This window comes from Platalea leucorodia (assembly GCF_965183815.1).
Source record: "Platalea leucorodia genome assembly, chromosome: 1".
NCBI lineage: Eukaryota > Metazoa > Chordata > Aves > Pelecaniformes > Threskiornithidae > Platalea > Platalea leucorodia.
In genome coordinates, this window is record NC_138823.1 from 113186998 (window position 1) to 113205237 (window position 18240).

Here is an 18240-nt window from a genome sequence, read left to right on the forward strand (position 1 = left end):
CAGGGGCAGTGCCACTTCAAGTACTTCAGAATTGCCACTGCAGTTGCTGTTCATTTCCCAGTTGTGATGTGCCAGCTTCAAAGGAGTGGAAGTTCTTAATAGCATTCACTGTCCATAGAGAGAGCGTAGGCTACAGACAAAACCCACACTGTTCCAGAAAGCACCTTCTTCCTTGTACTGCCCCCCTCCTCCACAGCAGTACTGTCAAAGAGTAGCAGACCAGGATAAGAAATCAGAAAAAAAAAAAATTCGAACTCACTATTTCAAAGCCAAAAAGATACTTTTCAAGAACACGGAGATCAGAATTTACTATTCTGCAAAAATTTTTCTCTGTCCTGTTGGTATCTCAGTATTTAAAAGAAAACACAAAACATCTGGTTTTAGTCAGTAAAGTGTCCATTTAATGAACTCCTTAGCCACATTTCCCACCCCTTCCTCCCACCCTAAAATTTCAATTCACACTTAAGCAGCAGATGACATAATTTGATGGTGTACAACACAAGTTTTTAAATCTGCACTCTTAATACTAAGAGTATCAGGGGCTAGTATTTGACAAAATTACCTAGAACTCAGAAGTGCCCATGCAAAAAAAGCAGATTTTTATATACAGTCCCTATTTTTTTCTTATAAATTTAAATATTTTACAAAAATGTATTTTCAAAATGTATAAAGTTTAGTGAATACCTCAAATGTATCTTAAAATAAAATGTTATCTGATTTCAAAGGTTATTTCAACAATGAAGTCTAAATTGCACCAGAGAAAAGGCACTTGTGCTGTGTGATGTCTTGAGCAAATATATGTTAGTTTATAATACAGTAATACAGTGTCTTCTTGAATTCATGCAGTTGTCTCCGAGCATCAAGCATCATTAAAGCAGCCAAAAGAGATCGTGAGTAAACTTGATTCCACAGTTGTAAAAACATTTTCTATCGCTAAGTTGAACATACAGCATTGTGCTCCAGCTCTGACTCTAGAATCAAACGCTACAGAAAAATTGCTGTCATTCACATGGGAATTCAAACTACGTTTCATTCTCTCATAAGTTACAAAAAGAAGTATGCCATTTAATTATGAAACTAAAACACCAATGAACAGCTCGGTGTTCAAATAGTTTGTGCCAATGAAGTCTGTATTTAAAAACAAGCTAGGGGCTAGTTATTCAAGGAGCAGTGCATCGTATTTTCGATTTCCACTTCACTGTTGAGATAAAAGCGCAGTCCTATTTGCCTTCATCTTCTCCAGCCTTTTCATTAAGTGGCTATTGGTCATCTCCATCTCTTCTATCTTATCCAGTGCTGTTCTTAACTATAAAATGAAAGCAAAAGTTACGAGCACTAAGTTTACTTGGACTTTCTGCCGTTCTTAAGCTTTGACAGAGGAAATTAAATCAGGAATACAAGTACTACATGCTTTATAAGAGTGCCACTTAAGACACAACACTTTCATTATTGCAGTCAGATGAACTGGAATTCAACTGTTAAAAAAAATAATTGGGAAGCAATTGAAACATGAAACATGTACTGATTCCAAAAGAACTAGGTGCCTGCGACTTCCTATTACATGCTATTTAAAGGTAAAGTCCTCTCCACCATTTTTACTTGCTGATGGATGTATATTCCTGTGGGTAGCAGGCATCATGCTAGTCATGCAGCAGCTCTTAAGCAAGCATGATCAACAGCTCGGTGAAATATAGCTTCTTCCCACCTCCCTGTGAGGTGCATGCTGGAAACTTCCCAGGCTGGCACTGGACATAGGGAGCATTCAATTCCCCAGTAAATTTTATGGAAGGATTAGTTTAAAATAGTACAAGCTACCACATTTAGAAGAAAATACAACTTGAGATCCTTCCTTTCAAGGAAGTACTGCATTGAATTGTAATTAGTATTACTTTTATGTGCTACAGTTATATTCTGAATGCAACACAGACTCTGAGGCCTCCTCTTAAATGCTGTAACCAAAGATTACAAAAAACCAGAGCTTGGAGGCAAAAGACAGAGCAGTTCGAGACTGAAAGGAGCATACAGCTGAAAAGGAAATCAAGTCAATTACCTCTCGCTGAAGCTTCCTCTTTTCAGCTTTGAGCTCATCTTCTACTTTTTCTGCATTTTCTGCTGCATTTTTATACCTTGCAACCTGCCCCTCAAGTCGTCCAATCTGAAAATCCAAACAAGAAGAAAAGGAACAATTATTCAGGTGTTCCACCCTGAGCTCACCTGCCACCAGCTGTGCTTCCCTTTCTGAAAAGCCACTGTAACACAAGGCATCCTGTGAATTATCCATAGTATCTCCCTCTGGAAAAAGGAGGTTAAAGAGAGCGTTTAAAGGAACTAATAAAACAGTAAAATAAATTGTGGGCAGAAACTTGGAATACCCTTCACTGCCTGTCCCTCCCTGGCAAGGGTCACGGGAAGCGGTAGAGAATGGAACATAGTATAGGACACAGCTGAAAAAGATACAGGAGGTTGAAGAACTAAGCAGAGAGAGGAGAGCTGGAAAAAGAAAAAAAAAGAAGAATTGGGGAAGACATGGGATTAAAAACAAAAGCTGGAAAGTTGAAAAGCAGAGACCACATGAAAAGGTGCAAAGTAGAAAGGAGACTGTAACTGTTACCAGGACACGATGCAAGAGGTCTTGAGCTCAAGCACAGAGTTCAGCAGTAAACAGGGGGCTTGAGACAAATCCTGGTTGCAACCTGCAGGTGTTAAAGCCCACTTGCTGGATTGTTATATTTATATCTCCCTGCTGCATCCATAGGACAGGCTAGTAGCCTGTTGCTGTGCAAGAGAGACCAACTATGCATCTCTGATTTAAATTGCAATCCTTTATGTGATTTGTAGGTGATCTACAGAGATGCTAACTGTAATACCATGTTACTGACTTACAATCACAAAGCCTGAGTAAATCAGTGTGAGAGAGAGAGGTATATGTATATCTATAAAAACAAGCTCCTGAATTTCAGAGAGTAAATTATGTACCTTCCACAGTCTATACAGCTTTCTTACAAGTAATTAAACTACATAAACTGATTTTCTTGAACTAGTAGCTTCAGTTCCTCTTTATATTCTGCCATATATTCACATCTTAGTATATTAACTCCAGATTATTTTCTCTTATGGTTAGACTATGCACAGGTATTGAATTGCAGGAAATATGAAAAAATACAAATGTAGTGCCATTCTGTGCAAACTAAAGAACAAACAGTAAATCAAATGATGACATATGTTTTCATAGTTTCTGTATTGTAAAAGTGTGCAGAGCAAGTGTAATGATAACAATAAATACGAAGAAAGACACACTTACATTTTGTTCCAAGGTAGTTATATCTTGTTCAGCTTTTGAAAGCTTAAATTTGTATTCACTAATTTGCCTGTTGGCATCTCCTAGACAAAAATTGACATGAATATATTACTCAAAGCAAGACACTAAACTGGTAGTTTCCCTTTTCATTAAAATTCATTAAAAAGACGATTTTATTGAGACGCCCGTACACAGGATTATAAAGTGGTGAATGTTCTTTCAGAAATCTTTTTTGAGAGTGTGAAAAGGAAATAATTTTCCTGTTATTTGGAGAACACAACTACTGTCTCTGTAAGAGCGTACATGAAATCTCAGATGTATGAGTTCCACACCTTTTAAAACACACATATTTAGATGAGCAAACTCATGTCTCAAAAAAAGAGAATCAACACAATAACCAACGCACACTGCAGAATGGGTCAAATCACAATAGACATAATACCAGCAGCATTTAGCATAGACATCTGTAGTAACATTGGAATGATAAGGAGCACAAGGCTTGAACCTCCCCTGACAAACTCCAAGGAGCTTTGCAAATTATTTTGGTGATATATTTTAGCCCTGACATTGCCAGTGCTCTGTTCATGTTCGTTGCCACAGGCGTGTTAAATGACAATCTGTCAAACAAGCAAAGTTTTCAGCTGAAGAAATAGCTTGCTTGAAATGGGAAGTAGCTTAGTGCTTCTATGAAGCAACACTGAGCATTGTGTTAAACTTCAATAATTTTTCACGTTTTGATTCATAGAATAGTAGTCTTTTAGATTAAGTTTCTGTACAAAAGATGCAATAAAAATTCAGGTAGAATGTATTAACACAATATCTCAGCTGAAATTCTATCATCTAAAAATTGAAATTGTTCAAGTAGCGGCACCCATTCTAGGCAAGGTCATCAACTGAAAAATAACTTCCCAGAATGTTGTTATTCAACACTGAAAGAGGCAGATTTTTAAGCTATTCTGCAGTGAGAGATTTCCTGCAAGGAGATATACCAACAAAAATCTAGCTGCTCAATGATATATTCATTCACAATGCTACTACTGCACAACAATATAGGAAAAGGAGTTGGAAGAGTCTGTTTCTCTCCCCAGTAAGAATACCTTTGAACAGTAACCATATACCTACTCTGCATTTCAATTAGCTGCAAGTCAGAACCATTCTCTAAGCCTATGATATCTGGATTCATGCCATCGCTTTTAGAGTATTTCTGTCGTTCTTCTTCCAACTGCATCTTCAGTTTTCTAACCTGAAAAAGAAGTGTTCTTTTGTGAAAAAGAGAGACTCCCAGAAGTTCAGTAGTTGTGGATCTAAACGTTCAATAGGAAAAAGGCAAAGCGGTCCTGCGATGCCGCTGGCCGAGACGGTTCTGTAAACGGGAGTAGCAGAGCCATGCAGGGGCGGCAGGGAAGCCAGTCCCCGAGGCCTGTGGCTGCAGCCCCCCATCCCCGTTGCTGGGCGAGTGCCCTCTGCATGTCAACGCACAATCCAAACCCACCAGTTTGGTGGGTGCTGCAGGCATCTCTGTGCAATGCAGGGGCACTCAGTAACTTTAACAGAGCTGGCTTTCCAGAGGAGGAGGCAGCATTAAACTCTCTTTATGCATTTCTTCTACAGTATACCTTTTATACTGTGAACATGTATGAAGATAATGAACGATATCCTGGTGAGTTTACAGAAAGAATAATCCACAGCTTTTTTGGGCTCCTCTCTTTTACTCCACCTGGAAGCAATGGTCCTGGCAAGTCTGTAGTGCACGTTAGTCTTAAACTGTTCCATTTTATGCTATAGCAGCTGTCTCGGGATTTTTCCAGTAGTCAGGGAATATACATTCCTCAGCTATGTCCTCTGTGTCTGGAGTTTATGAAAGAAGTGGGAGCTACTTTTTTTACTCTCTTACCAAAATATCACCCTACAGATTAGTGGTACGGGAGTTAGACTTGCAAAATTCCCATTCATCATATAAATAACATATTTTAACAGTGATTTTTTACAATTATATAGTGATAAATACGCATATACATCTTTGTATACTTATATTTCTATGCTTATATTTAATAGCCTTGATTCAATGCTACAGTTTATTGGCATTCTAAACCAAATATCTATACTAAAACCAAGGTACATGCCCAGCAAAAACAAATGTTGATAATACCACTTTAAATTTGCAATGTGTTCAACTAGAAGCACAAAAACTATGGCATTCTTAACAATTGTTCAATGGCTCTATGTTTTCTTGAGTCCTCTCTTCTCAATACTGAACTGTATTAAAATACAACTACTTTGATAATATTATTTTTCTATTTGAGTAACTGAAATTATGAAAGAAATAGTAACACTTCGCAATTTGGAAGAAAGTGCCACTTGAGCTTATGAGAATGTCATTTTACTGACTTTAGTATTTCGCATAAGACAAAATAAAGAAAGAACAACTTTAAGTACACGCACTAATAGTAGAGTCAGCAGCAAGTTAGATTTCAGCTAACCAGGTAGTGAAATGAGGGTTCTTTACCAACCAAGATCAAAGTCGCATGGATAAGGACACTAGCAAGAGGAGCTGATAATTCCTGGCAGCCAGCAAGGTAAGAAGTAGAGTATTTTATTTTGCTTTAGTGCTTAAGTATTTGATTAAGCACCAAAGGTGCTTAATATTTGCTTATTGCTAACATATTAATAGTCTGAAAAAGGATACACAAAAGTCTATGTCTGAAAAGAATAGCTTATTTTACCTGGGACAATAATTCCTCCTTTTCTCCAGCCAGTTTTCGTAGCCGGACATCTAAAACCAAAGAACCCAATTAAAAACCATATAAATCCATAACTAAGAACATACTTTTCGTAACTTTTTGTTCATTTTCAAATAAATGCTCTTCACACTTAAAGCCAATCGCACTGGGAGAATAAAACTTTGATATCTCACTAATAACAACATACCAGCCTTCAGCTAATAGCAGAAAAAAGGGGAAAAATATTTCATTCACACTGTTTATTAGTATAACAATTTTAAAAGCAAGAACTCTGAGTTTAGTAATTCTTCAAAGTAAATTAACTGAGGATTATTTTTTTTTTTTAAATAATAAACACAGTTTTGTCCCAATACCTAGAACAGCCATTTCCAACAAGATGTTCTTCTGATTGTATGTTCTTTTCCCTGTGTTATTCTTAAAGATTACTGTCTCTTCAGGGAAGGCACTAAGCTTCCCTGTATGTTTAGGAAGTTCGTAGACAGCGTTCTCAAACCAGAAAAAAAGTACTTGGGAAAGGACCCCCAGGAATGCTGCCATATCTCTGATCAGTCAGAAGATCAGTAATGCCTACAAAACAGTCTGTCAAGCAACACCATGCTAAGATTAGAGCAGCTCCCTTGGAAATTGTAACTTTGACAGTAACAAAGCATAAAGACATCTGTATTTCACTATGATGGAGCCACAGCAGAAACATGTATCAAATCTAATATCTGTCAAAACAAAAATATGTAACTATTATTATATGGTATGTACAAATATAATGCAAGTGTATAGAGATGTTTCTTTGCATGTTAACTAACAGTTTTACAGTAGATTGACTATGCATACAATAACTTGTTCAACCTAAAGATAAAAGCAAGTTAAAATAAAGGCCCCCAAAACCTGTATCTTTCTGTTGTCTGCGTTGTTTTTTGAATGTTTTTAAAACTTTATTTTTTTTTCTAACAAATGTGATGAAAGACTACACTTGCTTTACACTAATAGAGGCAGCAATATTTCAAGGAAGGGGAAAGAATATACAATGAATTATTTTCTGTAATGGAAGTTCTTTCATTCATTATACATACTTTTAAAGAAATTTTTTTCATGAAACACAACATAAAACATACTAATCCAAAAGACTACGCTTTTAGGCAAGATATTTTCTGACAGTAATAAAGCAGATAATGGGCCAAGAGATCTAATCAGTTACAAACATCCAAGCCCATACTATTATTTTTTTTTCTCAAAAGATACATCTGTCTTTTTTACTCAGCCTAAGGAAAAAAAAAAACAACCCACAATCTTGAACGCTGTGTAAGCATGTATTCCAGAAACATCAGAGGTATCTTTTTGTGGCTGTAAATCACAACCCACTGTGAACAGGTGGGAAACAAAGACTTCAAACACTCTATAAAGTACGTTAGGATATTTTTACCTAGTGGTCCTTCTCCTGCAGACTCCAAGACTTGAGCAGCTTCCTGTGATACAACTGTTATTGCACCAACCACTGGTTCATGGTTTACATCACCATTTGGTGTGCCATCTGGAATTATAACTAATCCATGTTTCTAAAAATACAAAAGAAAAAAACTACTCATACAAGAGCAGTGCTAAAATATATCTGGACAGAAAAGTTTTTAAAAAGCTTTTCAAGTTGATTGAAACAGTTACAACAAAACGTGTCATTTATCCTACCCTAAGGTCAGGTTTTGAGACTGCACAAGAATAGTAACCATTCTTCCTCTTTTTCATGGACCTTGATTTCATGCCCCATTCCTGGATTTCTGTTACTGTAAAGTAACTACTACCAACATACCTCTCCTCTCTTCATTGTTTCCTTCAGGTCAGCCAACTCCTCTCTGAGCTCATCTCGCTCATTCTTAATGCAGTCAAAGTAATCTTTCTGTCTTTCTAGGGCCTGGGTTCAGGCAGATAGCAAGAAAAAGAACGGCACAGAGAAAAAGCATATGACAGATAGCAGAGAGATTTTCTACAAGTAAATACAAAGAGCTCAATAAAAGTAAAGAAATTAGAAGGGGTACTTAATATATATAAACATACATCTCTGATAACTACCTTTTACAAGTCACATATCTAGCCTCATTGCTGCATGTCTGTCATGACATAATTTCTTCCCAGGTGAGTCTCAGTAGATTCTATAATAGATTTTTATTTAGTGCATTCTATTTATGGTAGATTTTGATAAACTAAATTGAACACCAAAAGAGCAAGTGATTCTTCTTAATACAGGCACTCTGTGGCCAGAATAAAATTTGCTGGAACTCAATTGGGAAATATCCTAAAACATTACACTCACTGAACTAATTTCTCTACCTTTTATAAGGTATAGAAGTAGAAATCTTACCTCATAAAAGACCTTGGACTTATAAGCCTGTCATCCACTTACAAATACTAGTTTATTTACTACTTGCTTAAGTATTACAACCACCCTTTACTAAAACCAATCAGTTTTAGAGGGGAAAAAAAGCAGGAAACACTAGCAGCACTATTGTAGCACAGGAAAGGATTGCAGCTAAAAGCACAATATGGACATAGATGGTTTGCCTACCTATGCTGGAGCTGTGTTACCTGGCAGTTAATCAGATATTTTCACTTGACTGGGCAGCATCCCAGTATTCCACTCAAATTCAGTACTGCATGCATTACAAATAATCCTGACCATACAACAACTGCAAAAGTGTACACACATTTTGCCAAGAAAATTATCCAACTAAACATTGGGCCATGCATGAGTGTTTAGGAATGGACTGATACGAAGAAAGAAATGAAGGTGTATACCTTTGTTTTGTAATTGCTCCACATACCTGCAGTATGCTGAATTTTAATAATTATCTAGAATCTGTATACTAGAGCAACGTTTTAATGTATTACTCAATTCCAACAGAAAAAAGTAAGCGCTGTTGCACTTGATTTATTAGTATGTAAATGTAACATGTAAAATACAGGTAATTCAACATGTGTGAAAGCATTAGCTGTCACATCATAGTTTAAGAATTCATAAAATGTCCTTTTATTTCCTAACACATACTAGATCTCTAACTACATTATAAACAGTGTGAAGAACCTTAATCATTACGTCATTTTGTGTTCCACTTAAAAGATAACATACACCTTTTCCATTTTTGAAGAACAGCAGCAGAGACAGAGCGGGAAGTAAGCTCATCCACTTGAGAGAATGGACTCAAAGGCCCAGAATCACACTGCAGCCACAGATCCTCTGCGTGCTTGGCAGCGTCCTGTGATGCTGCTGACCTTCCCAAAACATGCTTTCTATCCTCACCCCCTATGCGCAAGTGCTGGAAATCAGAAAATTTTGACGGGGAAGGAAGTGAAACTGATATAACCATATATCACTACCTATGGAGACATTAGTAATCATTATTCAATGTTGAAAACCTTTAGTAAAACTGCTAGTGTTTGTATGCTCAGAGGTTATGACACATGATGTGGATTTTGTACTAAATCTACTCATGCAATTGTGGGGTGGGGGGCTGGGGGGAGAGATAAAAATTAGGACAACTAAGCTCTGCAGGCATGTTTTAACATACCAGTATGATTAAAATCTGATCACTTGGCAGAAAGCAGATTTGTCTAGGGTCCTATTTTCTAAATATTCCAAAAACCTTCAAAAAATCCATACTAAACTTGGACACGCCATTACTAATTTCAAATTGGCAATGCATGTACAATTTGGAGCCACCAAACAGTAAAATAGCTGTATATTTCAGGAATATAACCTGGAAGTTATAGTTCAGTGTCCTCAAATTGATCTAATTTAAGACCAAATACCACTGCAGATTTCAATCACTTTGTAGAAACAAGACAATATAAGAAGGCAGGTGTAAAACAGACTCATGCTATCTGTGTTCTGCTTCCCTCCCTTTCTTCCTCTGAGGCAGCATCAGTCTTGCATACATTGTAAAACTAGGTTATAATTCTAGTTATAAACTACTCCTTTGTGAAGCTTCTGAGAGACTTCTGAAGTTGGAATAGAGTAAAAATTAGCAAAACTACTCGGTATTGGGGAGAAAGATTCAAAAACTGTGAGCTAAGAAAAATAGGTAAATGTTTTTAGATAACAGAAGTGAGAAAGAAAACGCAGTAGCATTTTTACATTTGAAGATATTTCAATTCCGAGATGGTTAAAAAAAAATAAAAACCAGGAAAAAAGCCAGTTACAGTGTTTACAAGAACACAGAAACTGGCAGGAAAATTTTTGCTAAAGGAAAAAATATCTTTCTTGTCAGTCTGGCTGGTAGCTAGTTTTTTGAACATTAGATAGATGATATGCTCTGTACTAACTCTAGCAACGTACTTCAAAGAGAAAAAAGTGTTTGCACAAAAAAACAGCACAAATTGGGACAGTCTAGTATACAAAGGTGAAGAGCAAGTATGGAAAGAATATGGTTAATTAAAGATTAAAAAAAACCTTTCAAAAGAATGTTCAGAAGAAAATAATATTTCAACATTTTAAAGATATGATGGAAGAGAGGACTGCAATATGGGTTGAAGGACTGAAACATGAAATAAAAAAGGAGTGAATAAAGATGGTGTAACAGGGCTTTTTTTTAACTGGGCACCACCAGTTAACAGATAACTTTTCAAAGTGACTTGAACTCCAGCAAATACAGCAATTTTCAAAGAAATCTGCACATGTCAAAATCTGGTGTAAAATTCATTTAGTTTGAGAGAAATGACCCTAGAGTTACTAAAAGGCAGACGATTCCTTTCTAAAGACTATCCCGCTAACTCCCTCTCACCACCAGGCAATCTACTTGCGGCCCAGAACAGCCACAGGTTCAGAGCCATGTAGTTATCACCAAGGATCAGGCTGACTCTGGGGCAGTTTTACTACTTCTGTGCTGCCCAGAAGCAAAGCTGACAAACTCTGCCTGACCTATGTCAGCTGCATAGTGCACATCAACTCAGTTGTTCCTGTACCACCTTCCTTTCTACACAGGAGACCTACGGACGCTCCTCAAAAGGTCCCATGCAACCACTCTTTCGATTCCAACTCTCAATTCCAATAGTTGGTCACTCAGGTATTTTGTTTGTGGTATCACAAAATCATCTTGGTTCAGTGTTGCATCCAAGCCAACAAGCCCTAGAAGGATGAGAAGTGCAACACAGGAACGTGCAAGTGTGGCTGCAGAAGTCAATTCAAGATCATATTTTTTAGCACTAGGTATGCCAAAGGCAAGCACAATCTACAAATATTCACTAAGGCTTCTCGACATTTTGACCCTTAGCTCCTGCAGCTCCCTACGTTTTCCATTTTTTGGGGTATTTTGTCTCTCTTATCCTAGGCAGTGGAAAGCAGACCATTTTAAAATCTGCTAATGGTTATGCAAATTGTTAAGATGACAACAGAGGCATGAGCCAAATGGCAAGCAAGGTTTAAATTGTTCAAGTTTTGAAAATTGTATTTGCCTCTAAGGAGATTAAAAAGCTTTAAAAATAATTTCAAATCTGTATAAAATTATAATATTGCTATGCCACTATGGATCAATATACAGACTCAGGCAATTTTTATGTTTGTTAAGAATAAGGAAATGATGACTTTTTCAAGCCCTGATTACAGGTAAAAAATATTTTGTAAAAATTATAAAATTGTATGCACAACAGTTTATGTTATAGATTTAATTAGTATTATTCATCATTATGCAAGTAAACATGAAGAAGTGGAGCTCATTTTCTAAAGAAGAGAAAGACTGTGAAACATTTTAAATATTTAAATTGGGAGTGGCCTTCATTTCTTTGGAGTACACAGCATTCCTTGGGGGTGGGGGGCATCCATCTACTTCTAAAATGAAAAAACACCTTTCCCCCCATATTTGTTTCATACCCCTATTTTTTTATCTTTCCAATTAATTGTCTCCTGGAGATCAAACACCTCTTTGGTTATCGAGTCTATATTCTGCTGCATGCGTTGATTCTCCTGTAGTAAATAGGATGAGGGAAGAATAAAAGAGGAAAGAGAAGTAAGGAAATGGAAAAAAAAAAACAAACCACATTCAAACAGATAAAGGAAATTAAATAGTAAAAGTCAACCAAAGAGTTTATGAGCATGAAATTAAAGAAAAAGGGTGCTACTAAGTGTAACATAGTATTTCCCTTATGAATTCATGCAAGAGAATGGTAATTAATTTTATTCAATCACTTAATGTTGACGGGAGAATTTAGTGCATCTAGAGCTACTTTTCTTTAGTAACAGTTCCCATTGCAGACTGGGAACTTTCCTTTCTTTAGGAAAATAATTACCCTGTGGTAATTTCCAGATACCTTCAGGTCCTGTTTGGAACTGAACACTTAGGTTAACAAGTGGTTTTATTAATGTTTTAAAAAAGAGAAAACCTTCTTGAAAGTATAAAGAAGGAAGTTTGAATCAAGCATCCAGGAAGTGAAATATGGCTGCTGACTGCTCTCTAATACTATATTAATACATATCAAGTGTTTTTTATCTAACACTGCATTTTGCTACTTGCCCTGCAAACATAACTAGAATTCTTCACTATGCTTATATAATTATGTATGACGATGACAAGAATTTTTAGGGCTAGAGATAATTTTTTGCCTTCCTAATGAGTGAACTTGATTTTACATCTGGGAATGGAAGACAATGTCTTTCTGCAAAAAGCTAAATGGCTTCAGCTAAATTATCTGTTAGTGTTAATAGCTGAAGAAGTTACTCAAATAAATGGTAAATATGGGGCACACTGTCTTTATCTCTGAAGGGACTCCATGCATTTAGCGAATATTCAACACACATATGCTAAATTCTACCAAAGCAAACACTCCAGACAAATCTATTGTATGTTCTTGATTCACATACTTTAAAAAAAAAAAAAAAAAAAAAAAAAAAAAACAAAAAACCAACCACTAAAGAAGAAAGTATAAAGAATTTTTTTCCTTCACAGTGAAGTCAAAGAGAATCCAGATGAAGTGACAGAGCTACAACCAGAATTTGCCAAGTTTTTGCTTGTCAGCATTAATCTGCAAAATGCTGCTGCTTAGGTTAATCTTACTCCTTTTCTTCTGCTAGTAAGTCATATCAACTGCAGTTCATGAAGCATATTATTTTCTCAGTAAACATAAACAGATCTGGGACTTTTCAGAAGTCTTTTGGAGTTACTGTACTACTGCCTGGAGAGCACAAGAACTTAATGGGGAAAGAAATCGATCAATGAAATACAATATTATATAGCTTTTGAAAATCAGGTAGTGGAAACTTTGGCCCATACACTTAAAATCATCAATTTTTACTGAAACCAAAAGGCGGTGGGGAAATGACGTACTAACTGAACTACAACTTACAGTGCTAGAACCAAAAATCAATGGGAAACAGACACCCGCATATTGTTGACAATATAAATCTTTGTGGACAATTTTAAAATTAGACTGGTAATAGCTCTGGGATTTTAGGGCACATTTCTTCTGGAAACTAATCAAAGTGAGGAGAGGGGAAAAGAAGAGCAGGAAGAAGGGAAAAAAAAAATAATACACCACACACCCAGCAACATGGTTATAAGCCAATAACATGCTCACCAGTGTTGCCATATTTATGCTTAACGGGTAAGCAAACAAACATCTGCTACTGCAAACTTCAGTGGTTGATGCTCACAAAAATCTGAGATAACTGAAAAGAAACTTTTGGGAAAGGCAAAGAATAGTATTCGGTATTATCCACACATCAGAAATTCTGGCTATGAAAAAAGATTTTGGCCACACAAACATTAGTTCTGCCCTCACAGGGAAGGAAAGATACAAGCAACATTCATGAGAGAACCATGGTTCTCACAGGAATTAAGAATTTTACACAGTGGAAAACCTCACAGAGACATTTTCAACTTTATAAATAGAGACTGATAGCTTAAATTCTACCCACTAAACCAAGAAATACTTTCTTAAAAATGCAAGATAATATTTAAGCCCATTTTGTGTATGATGGTTGTTCCCATTCAAATCTTACACCATAGTAGTTTGCACAAGTTCTATCATACACTATCTCAGATGAACATACCTCTATCAATTCATCTCTTTGTCGAAGACCCTCTTTAAGTTCATCCAGCTTATGCTGTAGAACACTGCATGTGTGTTTCTGTCTTTCCAATTCCTATACGAAATAAATTCATTAGTTTTTATTTATTTTGAGTTTGACACTAATTTTCAATACAAAGGTTAAAAAAGTTAGTAATATCACTTAACATAACATTACCTAAGGAATTACTGCAACAATTTGAGAAATTCTACCCACCAAGTAGCTAAAAATCACAGAATTGGTGTGTAAGTTCTCCAGAGACTTATGATACAGAAGACTTTATTTAATAAAATTCAGAGTGAAGAGAAAAGATGCCATAAAGGTTTAAGCACAATATTAACAAGAAAAGCTCAGATAGTGTATTTATCTAGATATTGCTGGAAAAAGCTGCCACACAGATCTTCCCTTTCCAAGAAAGTGGGACTGAACATGTCCTATTTGATTCAAATGCATATTTTATCATTAGTGTATTGCATTAATTAAATGCAATTACTTTGAATTTAATTGGGGTGGGGTGGTGGTGTGTGTGTGTGGAAGGTTGGGATATGATTCGGGGTTTGTTTGGGTTTTTTTTTTTTTTTGGGGGGGGGGGGGGGGTTGGTTTGTTTCTACTAATCCAAAAGTTTTCAACTGTTCTTACTAAGTAGCCCTGGCTTCTATGGTTTTTCTTTATAATTATAAAAAAAAAACAACCCAGTATTAAAAGTCAGTACCTTTGACTTCTCTTCATTCTCCCTATAGAACTCTGCTATCTGTTCTTCTTTCTCCTCAATGACGTCCTTTAGAGTATCCACTTGGTAAACCAAGTTGTTTTTCTCATTGTCTAGTTGAGCATTGGAAACCATAGCTTTCTTGTACTTCTCTTCGACTTCAGCTAGTGAATCCTATAGATAGTAAAAAGGCTTACATTAGTCTAACTTTTTGATGCATTGTTATAATGTTAAAATACCACCATAATGCTGAAGAGTGCTATCTGGTATACAGTAAAATTACACAACCATTTTTGTTTCTGAATTATTATTCATGTTGTCTCTTTAGAAATACGAAGTCACAGTTCAATTTCCATTATTCAGGTTAAGTCATACACAGCAATGAAAAGTTATCATTGCAAAAGTATGAAAATTACAAGATAACATTCCACTTGCATTTCTACTCTGCTACCTTTACGACTTAATTCACAGCAATAAAGTAGTAATGTCACAGCTATATTGTTATTTTCAGTGCATGCACAAGAAAACACTTCAGAATGAGGCAACAAATCTGACAGAGAGAACTCAGGCAATTAAACGACTAAAAAAGATCACAGAAATATTCCAAGAGTAGCTTTAACTTAATGCTCATTATTTTAGTGCTCTATACCTCAGATTCAAAGTTTTAAGGTAGTCACGCTTTTTAAGTAATTATGATTCTGTTTACGCAGATATTTTGTCTTTCTATTTCTTACTAAGACTAAAAAAAAGCATGTACAGATTCATATGCTTGATTCTCTACCTGAAAGTGCACATATACCTTGCTATATACCCTCTTTATGCAATTCTTATGTTTCCCAAAATGATTTTATCCTATTTTTTTCTCAGTACTGTAACGAATGTCAACTATTCAAATACTAGAACAACTATCACTCCAGACACTTCTAAACATGCAATGATTTCAATATGCATGATTCTAAAAATATAAAAATTGAGTTTCACAGAGTCCTAATTTTAGAATTAAAAAAGAACTATTAAGCCATTCCCTTTCCAAAGTAGATCTGTGCCCTACTACAAATTCCCTAGTATTTAATGTAATCTGCCCTTTGAAGGCATAGGTAGCATAACCTCCATATTTAATTATTTGTATTATGACAGTAGAAGTACTAGCACAGGAAGGGCACCAGGCTTGGATTTTCCAGAAAACAGAACAGTAGGACTAAGGACTAAGATATTAGAGGAGAGAGTGGTAACAATCTAAGTTTCCTAAGAAAACCTAAAAAACCCAACCCCCAAATCCTATTCCATGTTATAAATCTCCATTTTGAGAAAGCTGTCCTTAAAGGTAAAAAGTACATATTTTAACTTTCATAATTTTATCATAGTCACATGTATTTGTATCTCTGTTCCATTCACTAAATTCTGGAATTTTGTGCTGGAGAAAAACAGTATTTTAGAAACACCAGAAAAAATAACTTAAGACATATCCTGATAGACTACAGATCAGAAGAGACAAGACAGTATAATTAGTGAAAAGATAAGAAAGGTACCATTATCATCTGGGAAGCAGTAAATAGCAAACGACAAAGAAGATTCATGATAAGACAGAAGAAAATGAAAAAATAAAGAACACATATAAGTGGATTCAAGTCATTCTTAAGTTTTAGATTAAAACCAGAGAAAACATTTTTTGTAATGGTGTAAACATGACAAATCTTGTAAAGAGTCATAAAACAAAATGGCAGAGACAGTAAACCTTCCAAAGAATAATTCAATTTAGAGGAAAAAAGGAAAACACTAGGATTAAAATGAATGCTATATTCCTTCTATGAGGAGATACAAAATTTAATGAAAAGTACAACTAGGAAAAAATTCCAATTTGACTGTTTGAGTGTGGTGAGTGGAGTCATGTAGTAATCCAGAGATCTCTGGATGCCATCTGGTCCAATCTCCTAATTAAACAGGGCCAGCCAAGATCAGGCTGCTCACAGCTCACGTCCAGTGTATTTTAAGTATCTCCAGGGATGTAGACTGCAGAACCTGGCTGAACGACCTGTTCCAGGGTTTGACTGCCTTCCTTGTGAAAAGTCTTTTTCTTGAGGTTGAATTGGAATTTCTGCCCTTACAATGCAACTTTTGTCTGTTGCATCTTGCCCTGTCACTGGTGCACCTCCGAAAGGAGTCTGCTCTGCCTTCTCTACAGCCTCCTGTTAGGCAGCTGAAAACAGCAATGATACTGCTGCCCACTCCCCCAAGGCTTATCAAGTCCTGTTGTCTCAGCCTGTTACTGTATGCCATGTGCTCCAGGACTCCAGCCTTAAAAGAGGAGACTAGGTTGGGGCTTAAAAGATTGGATTAAAATGTCATTAATCAACAAGTTAATGGGGGAAAAAATTAGGCAGTTTTTTATTCCTAGGAGAGGAATAAATTGATTCTGAGACAGAAGAGTGAGAATTGCTTCCCAGACTAAGTGCCTCCAACCAGTTAAAAAAAATGGAACATTGCTAACGCTTCTTTGGAACTGTTCCTTCTTTCTGAGTAAAGTATGACATGTTCCCTATGGTTCAAGAATTCCATGTAGATTCAGTAATCTTCCAGTTTGGTGAAAAATAATACAGATTTGGAAGAATTTCTGAAACACTTGAATGAGGCAGTGGGGTGCCTAAGGACGAAGCAGTGGGAATAGGCTGGAATGAAAATGGGTAAGGCAGCTCTGCACAGAACCTAAAGCTATGAAGAAATACCACCCACAATTGTATCAGTAAAGCCAAAGGGCTATGCAGATTAGCCTGCTTGCCTAGAACAGGATGATTAAACCCAGCAGACATCAAGAGAGTGCTCTGTTAACTGCATAAAAAAAAATTTTGAGGAAAGAAAAAGGATTCCTTTCTAGTTGATGCAATGGAATATAAAAAGAATCAACAAAACTGAATCAAACTGAGACATGAAAAGATTTGAAGACCTAACTAAATCAGAACTATCCACATTGGAGTTTGTTCTGCTGACACCCAGCAGATTTGTGGCCAGATGAAAACCAAACTGTTGGCAGCACGAGGGACGGGCAACCACAGAGATATGAAGGTAGGGTGGTTACAAATCACTGTTACTCAATCACTGAAAAAACACTTCAAAGAGGTGTAAAAGCAGGTATCCTAGTAACTCTTCTAATGTACACAAGACAAAAGTGATATAGCAGAAGTTGAGGAAAACGCAATACCTTCCTAATTAGAAAGAAAGGTTCCTGAAAGAATCTCTATGGAAGGCAAATTAACTTAGGAACCTATTATTCAGTATTAACAATAGCATAAAACACAATTCAATTTTGTCAGCCAAACATAGATCAAGATCTTAGTGTCTATCACACACCTGTCCTCTTTGGTAACTGTAATGGATTACAATAAATAATAGCGCATTAGTAGTGATTCACAACAGTAGTCATGAGATGCTGGCAAACGTGCAGAAGTGTGAGAG

General features: G+C 36.2%; 1 protein-coding gene across 3 annotated transcripts in view; it reads right to left on the reverse strand.

The window, feature by feature from the left end:
• Positions 1–450: 450 nt before the first annotated feature.
• Positions 451–18240, reverse strand: part of LRRFIP2 (LRR binding FLII interacting protein 2) — a 60638-nt gene continuing 42848 nt past the window's right edge. For 2 of the 3 annotated variants that reach the window (XM_082334082.1, XM_082334081.1), the window contains 8 exons: positions 14794–14964; positions 14063–14155; positions 7457–7589; positions 6022–6071; positions 4421–4541; positions 3302–3381; positions 2051–2155; positions 451–1306 (listed from right to left, as the gene is read on the reverse strand). In XM_082334082.1, the coding sequence (XP_082190208.1) occupies positions 1196–1306; positions 2051–2155; positions 3302–3381; positions 4421–4541; positions 6022–6071; positions 7457–7589; positions 14063–14155; positions 14794–14964 (864 nt within the window). In that variant the 3' untranslated portion in view covers positions 451–1195. Of the gene's footprint in view, positions 1307–2050; positions 2156–3301; positions 3382–4420; positions 4542–6021; positions 6072–7456; positions 7590–7837; positions 7940–11887; positions 11981–14062; positions 14156–14793; positions 14965–18240 lie in introns of all 3 variants that reach the window. The other variant, XM_082334080.1, reaches the window with a different exon arrangement.